General features: G+C 42.1%; 1 protein-coding gene across 1 annotated transcript; it reads left to right on the forward strand.

The window, feature by feature from the left end:
• The first annotated feature begins 922 nt into the window (after window positions 1-922).
• Window positions 923-2,905, forward strand: LOC122056196 (flavonoid 3'-monooxygenase CYP75B137-like). Its single transcript, XM_042618031.1, has 2 exons — window positions 923-1,887; window positions 2,046-2,905. The coding sequence occupies exons 1-2, from the start codon at window positions 982-984 to the stop codon at window positions 2,697-2,699; spliced, it is 1,560 nt and encodes a 519-aa protein (XP_042473965.1). The 5' UTR covers window positions 923-981; the 3' UTR covers window positions 2,700-2,905.
• Window positions 2,906-7,690: the final 4,785 nt, after the last annotated feature.

Genomic DNA, 7,690 nt, shown 5'->3' on the forward strand with positions numbered 1-7,690 from the left:
CTGCTTCTCTAATTTTTTTTTTATTCATTCAAAATTACTGTTCTCAACGCTATCGAATTAAGTGCATTTGGTACATTAAAAACTCGGTCAGAGTGCATTAGTATTTAATTAAATTAATTTTTTTTTTTTTTTAAGTCTATCCCTCATTTTATTTGAAACTACTGATGAATATATACCGTTTAAAAATTTAAAAAATTGATATTTTTTGAATTGATAAATCTTATTAGTAGAATCCAGCCAATTGAAAAATTAAAGACATTCAAATTTTTAATTATGATTTATTTATAAAAAAATTTTCAAATGAGATTGTACCATCAATAGATGTTGGACTTCTAGATTACTCATCGCGCGTACTTCTAAATTTATTTTGATGGCGAAAAAATTGTGTGGAGCCAAACCTATAATCTTATAATTAGTTAATAACACTAACAATATTTATTATTTTTTTAAAAAAATATAATAAAATCTATTTTAGCTGGTTAGAAATTGACGTTGATTAGTGATTATTATTGGTTAGGCTATATAATGAATTTATGATAAAATTTTTTTTTTAAAACCCCTTCGGATATAAAAATTCTATCAATTTACGTTATTGAAATCAAATATGAATGGGTAGAAAAATTAGAAAGACTTGAATGACAAATTGATAGATTTATAGAATTTTGAATTATTTTAAAGTAAAATTAATATGTTTTTAAAAGTCTTCTATGTTCGTATATTTCAATCCGACAGTGCCATGCATCATGAATTTTTTAATAAATAGATAAAAAAAAATTATATTAAAATATATATGTATATATAATGGAAATATGATAAGTATTTTTAGAAAGTGGGTAAATCAATTATATAATACTGAAACTTTCCTCGTGCCGATTTTTTTATTTATAGAAGGTAATAAATATCTAGGAAAATCTTCATAGCAACTCGCCTGACAGATCCACCACAGCCACATAAAAATGACCAGCGGAAGTGGCCATTTCCATGGAGGCCATTGGGAACGGTGTCCTCTTCTACGCCTTCGCCTTACTCCTCGCCGCCCTCACCCACGCCGCCCTCTCCCGACGCCGCCGCTATGATCCTCCTCTGCCCCCCGGCCCTCGCGGCCTCCCCCTCCTCGGCAGCCTCCCTTTCCTCCGCCCCGACCTGCACGCCCACTTCGCTCGCCTCGCGCGAGACCACGGCCCCCTCTTCAGCCTCCGCCTCGGAAGCAAGCTCGCCATCGTCGTCTCCTCGCCCGCCATCACCCGCGAGGTGCTGCGCGACCACGACGCCGTCTTTGCCAACCGTGACGTCCCCGCCGCCGCCCGCATCCTCTCCTACGGTGGCGACGCCGAAATCGTCTGGAACCCCAACGGACCCACGTGGCGGATGTTGCGCCGCGTCTGCGTCCGGGAGATGCTAGGCCCCGCGGGGCTCGACGCCGTCTACGCGCTCCGTCGTCGTGAGGTGCGGGCTTCGGTGGAAAGGATCCGGTCGCGGGCCGGGAGCGCGGTGGATGTCGGCGTGGAGATGTTCCTGGCGACGATGAACGCGGTGACGAGGACGCTGTGGGGCAGAACGCTGGAGGAGGGCGACGAGAGGAGCATCGAGGTGGGAAGGGAGTTCCGGATGCTGGTAGCGGAGATCACGGAGCTCCTGGGGCGCCCCAACGTATCGGACTTCTTCCCGGCGGTGGCGTGGATGGATCTGCAGGGGATCCAGCGCCAGATGCGCATGCTCCAGCACCGGTTCGACCAAATCTTCGAGGAGATCATCGAGATGAAGAAAAGGAAGAAGCAACGCGGCGGCAGCGGAGAAGACTTTTTGGAGTTGATGCTGAGGCTGGAGAAGGAGGGCGGCGACGGGAAGACACCATTCACCATGACTAACGTCAAAGCTCTGCTCATGGTGCGTTCTACGTGTAACCGTTCTGATTCGTCAAGACAGAAGAATACAAGAGGGATAAAATATTAATCAATTACATTTTTAGTTATTTTAAAAATACTTGTAAAATTAATTTTTATCTCACTATGTTTTTTTTTTTTTAAAAAACAACAATTTGGCAGGACATGGTGGTGGGTGGAACAGAGACCGCATCTAACACGGTAGAGTGGGCCATGGCTGAGATAGTCCGTAAGCCCGAGATTCTCCGGCGAGTCCAGGCGGAGCTTAACTCTGTGGTTGGTCGCGACGCCGTCGTCGAAGAGTCCCACATTTTCCGGCTCCCCTACCTCTCTGCGGTCATCAAGGAGGTGCTCCGTCTTCACCCAGCCCTCCCGCTGATGGTCCCCCACTGCCCCAGCGCCACCTGCGTCATCGGCGGCTACACCGTTCCCGCCGGCTCCAGGGTCTTTGTCAACGTGTGGGCCATCCACCGGGACCCAGAAATTTGGCAGGATCCTCTGGAGTTCAGGCCGGAGAGGTTCGTCGGCGACGGCGAGGGGGGGAATCAGAGCTGGGACTTCAGCGGCAACGACTTCAGGTACCTGCCGTTCGGGTCGGGGCGGAGGATATGCGCGGGGATGGTGATGGCGGAGCGGATGGTGGCGTACATGGTGGCGACGCTGGTGCACTCGTTCGAGTGGCAGGCGGCGGCGGAGGGGAATAAGGAAGCGGCGGAGGAGGACATGGAGGAGAAGTTTGGGATCGTGATGAAGAAGGCCCGGCCGCTGGTGCTGGTGCCTACGCCAACGCTTGCGAGTGAAGATCTATACTCGTAGGCAATGCTTTGGAAATTGGAGTGGAGTGAGAGCTCGACGTTGATACTTCAATCCGATTGCCTCGCATAGTATAGAATAAAAACTCTGTTTTATATCATCTAAGAAAAGCATTCCTTTTTTATTTAAGTCAGGGAGAAGGCGAAGGGAGTGCAAGGAAAGTAATGTTATTGTGGAAGATTATATTGGTTATAAGCTAGAGTTGAAGATGTGTGTGGAGTATGGCTTATATGGTCATCACGATACGGCAGTGCTAAGAAGCACGGCCAAGTCCATGTCAGTTACTAAGGCATCTGTACGTCATATGACCGTGTTCTTATAGCATGGGCAGGCCGTGTCTTATAGCACGGTCGTACTTCCGAACATGGCTAGGCCATGATCCTTTCTAAGGGTTCTGGTACGCTGTCGACATGGGCATGCTTGGTAGTGCTTCATTCTGGAGGCACCGATTAGTTCAAGATTTTTGAGTAATACGTGGTATTTTAGTATAAAATACCATATATGCTAGGGTTGTATAAATAAGAACCTTGTAATCTTAACATAATGATTCTAGTGAAGAAGTCTTAGTCGTTTCGTTGAGTAAGATTTCTTCTTCTCTTTTTTTTTTCATTTTCTTTTTGATATCTTTATAATTGTTGCGGCTCAACAATGTGTTTGTGTCAATTGGTACAAAAGTTGATTTTTTGTAAATAGGTGGTCTATGACGTAACTTAGAAGGTTATGAGACTGAGACTTTCGGGCATGGTGACATTTAGTGTCAATCTAGGGACTAATGCATTTGGATTGAGTCCAATTAAAGTTGCTTAGGACCATCAATGAACTGATGGACTCACAAGTATAAAAATTGTAAAATTAGAGTATGGAGAGGAAGAGAAAAGTATAGAGAAGATAGTATTATTATGCAAGAATGATTATCAGGCAGTTGACGATATATCTTTGTGTCAATTGGCATAAAGGTTGATGTTTTTATATACAGATGATCTACAACTTAGAAAGGTCATGAGATTGTGGCTTTAGGACATGGTGACAGTTAATATCAAGTTAATTAGAAATCTAATACACGTAAATTGGGTCCAATTAGAATGGCCTAGGGCAATTAATAGATTTTGGCCAAAATTCAAAATATGTTAAAATATGTTAATGGTGTAAGCTGATTTTTTTAAAATTTTAAAATAGTGTAAACATAGAATAAGTTATGACTTTAGGGCACGGTGATACTCAGTGTCAAGTTAGGAACCTAAAACACTTGTATTAGGTCTAATCAGAGATAGTTATGGCCATTAAGGTTGCACCTAAGACTCATTTGATGGACTTAGAAGTACAAAAATTCTAAACATTAGAGCATGGGGAGTAATAGAAAAGTGTAGGGAAGGTAGTGTTGTTGTACAAGACGAGTTTCAGGGTTCAAGTTAAGGATATGACTTTGTGCAAATTCACACAAAGGCTATTTTTTTTTTTTTTAAAAAAAAGGTGGTTTACAACTTGGACATGACGCTGAGACTTTAAGGTATTGTGACATTGAATGTTAAGCTAAGAACCACCTAATGTTCTTGGATTGAATCCAGAAATGACTAGGGTCATCAATGAATTTTAGCATAAACTCATTAAGAGACCTAGAAATACATATAAAGAAAAAAGATAATTTTTCTCACCCCAATCGCTCCTCATCACCATCCCCAAGGCAAGATTAAGGGAGATAAATCACGGTACGGACCAGCGTGCTAGGTGGGAGAACATTTAATCCTCAGGAGAATGAACCTCTCAGAAATCGACCCTCACACAATGAAACAACTCTACCTCTCAAGTATCTGTTTGTGCGGGAAGCATCCGACGATCGAACCTGAGTTTTGATAATGGGAAAGGATTCAAAGTTAAGGTTATTTGTGATCTAATGTATTTGAATGAGTTTGTAGGAAAGTCCTAAGGTATCTTAGGTAAAAGTCCTAGCTGCGGTTAAACAGGCAAAAAACCCTAGAGGGTGGTAACCCTAGGTCCTAGGGGGTAGTAACACTAGTCGGAAAGTCTTGGCGGGTCGAGGTCTTCGGGCAAAAGTCCTAGAGTCGAAAACTCTAAGTGAAAATCCCGGTGTCGCGGGATCGGTTGGAAAGTCTGGGCGGGTCGTGGAGCGGACGTCCAGCGGAAAGACCTGAAGACTCGGGCGCTGAGCAAAAGTCCAGTCGATCTGGAGGATCGAACTGGCAACAGGTATACTCTCCTGAGTGGAGTAGGTGAGGACATGTTCCCCGCTGAGGGAACAGTAGGCGTCGGTTCGACCTAGGGTTTCCGGTCGAAAATCCGAAGTCAGAACCGGACAGCCCTGTGACTGTCAGACATTTACATTTATGTTATTATTATGTGCTAACTTTGTGTTACAGGATATGCTTGGTAGTTTAGGACTAACATATCTTGTAGGGACAAAAGAGCAAGTTTTGCCTCGGATGAACAGTACCCGAGGCGCCCTCCATGGAGCTTGGAGGTGCCTCGGGTGAAAAGAATGAGGAGTCTTCGCGGCGGAGCTTGAGGCCCCCTCATGGAGTGTTGAGGCACCTCGGATGACCTTGGAGGCGCCCTCAAGAGCATCGAAGGCGCCCTCAGGTGGATAGGCTGCGAAGGAGTCAAAGCTCATCCACGCTGCGAATCCGGCAATAATGGAGGCGACCTCAACGGCTTATATAAGCCTGTCTTGAGCAGAGGCTTAGTACATCACAGTTTTAGCAATCCTTCTTCAGCACACTGCTAACAAGACGATCCGGCGAAGCTGTAACAACATTCCGACGACCTGAAGCTTCTATTTTACGATTCCTTTGTACTCGGTATAATTTCTTTATAGCACTCTAAATTGTAGTATTATATTGTAAGATTTCTGAACTGATAGTGAATTACCCAAAGTAAACACTCAACGAGCGTGGTCCTTAGAGTAGGAGTCGCCCTAGGCTCCGAACCAAGTAAAACCAACCTACATACTTGGTGTGTCTTTCTTACGTTGCCTTCTTTTAATTTCTGCTACATTTACTCAATAGTTTTCCGAAATGAAAGTGAAAACCACGATCACCACCCCCCTCTAGCGCTTTCGATCCAACAGTACCAACTTGGCTACGCTCGTGGGGGCACCTAGAAGTATATAAATTCTAAAACAAAGTCATGAAGAAGAAGAGATTATTGGATCATTATGCACGTGAGAGGGCGTGAATCACGTGTATTTTAAAAACTCTATTTTTCAATTTTATAAAGCAAAGAGTGCAACAAAATTTTTTAAAAAAAATAGAAGCCAAAAATAATAACTCGAGGAGTTATTTAGTTCAGAGCCTTCAGCGACTCCTACTCCAAGACTCATGATCTCTGGGAACATATTAATGAACAATCCACTATAATCCTCTTCTAGAATAGTCGGAAGAGGGAATCGAGTACGGATAAAAAAACAAGGATAAGTGTAACACGTTACACTTTCCTTTATGCAGTAATTAAGTACAAAAATAAATTTTTATTACCCAACACTTTTGAATATGATTGGATCGATCTTGGTGTTGGACGACTCCTCAGCAGTAGTCGGGCATAGTAGTCTCGTAGCATAACAGTAGCACGAAGTCGAAGCGTCGAACGATTGCGTAAAAGCTTATAGAAGAGTTGTGTTTGAAGAAGAGATCGAACATCCCTTTTAAAGAAGACTGGAGACCCCTCCAATGCCACTAGAGACGCCTTCAACCTCAAAGTTTTATCCCGAGAACTCTGCTTCTTATCATCGCCGATGTTTTCTATGTTATCCGACCGAAGGCACCTTCAAAGCTCTCCAAGGCGCCTTCAACGCCCAGTTTCAAGGTACCTTCCTTCGCATGAAAGTGCCTCTACGCCCTTCTACGCGGGCCTTTGACCAAGCCTCCGAGGCACCTCCACAAGCACAGGAGGCTCATCGAGTACTGTTCACCCGAAACTTTTTCTCCATTTTTGCTATTGGAAAATATGTTAGGCTAATAGAAAAATATCTAACCTGCAAACCAAAACAAAGTTAGAACACTTTATAAAATAAAAGTATTAATTAGACCCTATCTTCCCGAGACCAAGATATAGACACGGTCTCAATTTAGGTTTTCAAAATGGATCTAAATTTGAAAGCCTCTAAAAAGGACTTGTACTCACTGGATCACTCTCCTCCAGTGACTTACCTTACCATGTAGAATTGCTTGACTCTACTTTAGTTCACTAGGTCATCCCACCAGTTGCTAGGTCCGTAGACCCAACTAGACTTTTGCCAGCTATCAAGTCCCACGGACCCAGCCAGACTTCCTACCAGATATCAGGTCATTTCTTGACCTATCTAGACTTCTATACCAACTATCAAGTCCTCCAGACCTAACTGAATTTCAGCTTGGTATTGAACCAGTTAACTCCTACACACTTGGTAAAAAGGTTAGATCATAATATATATATCTAACTTTAATCCACTTGTCATTCATCGAAATTTAGGTTTGACCATTTGTACTATTTGCACCAACAATCTCTCATTTTTTGATGTAATGATAACTTGGGATAAAGTTAGAAAAAATAATGCAACAAGAAATAATAAAAAAATTATTTAAGAGAAACCAAAATGATTTTGGTTGTGTTTAATCTCTTAATCACTGTTCAGGATTAAGTTTTGCTTTTGAATTTTTGAATTTTCTTACTTTTTCTTACTTAAACTCTTACTCTCTCCTTTGACATTCATCAAAATAAATATGTATATAAGTATACCAAAAGGAAAAAAATAAGTAAATTTATAAAATAATAAAGTTTTATAGGTCTATTTCAGGGAAGGGCGAAAAGACTTCATGACAATTCTGATAGTATTTTTTCAAAATAATTTTGAAGGTAATTAAGAGATTTTTCAAGTTTTCAAAGTAATTTGCAAAATGCATTGTTAATTTTTTTCAAAAATAATTTTGCAAAACATTTTTAAGTTTGAAGACTAATATTTTGCAAAATAATTTTCAACGAAATTAAGCAAATTAGGTTTGGAA

Source organism: Zingiber officinale, chromosome 3B, assembly GCF_018446385.1.
Source record: "Zingiber officinale cultivar Zhangliang chromosome 3B, Zo_v1.1, whole genome shotgun sequence".
Lineage (NCBI taxonomy): Eukaryota > Viridiplantae > Streptophyta > Magnoliopsida > Zingiberales > Zingiberaceae > Zingiber > Zingiber officinale.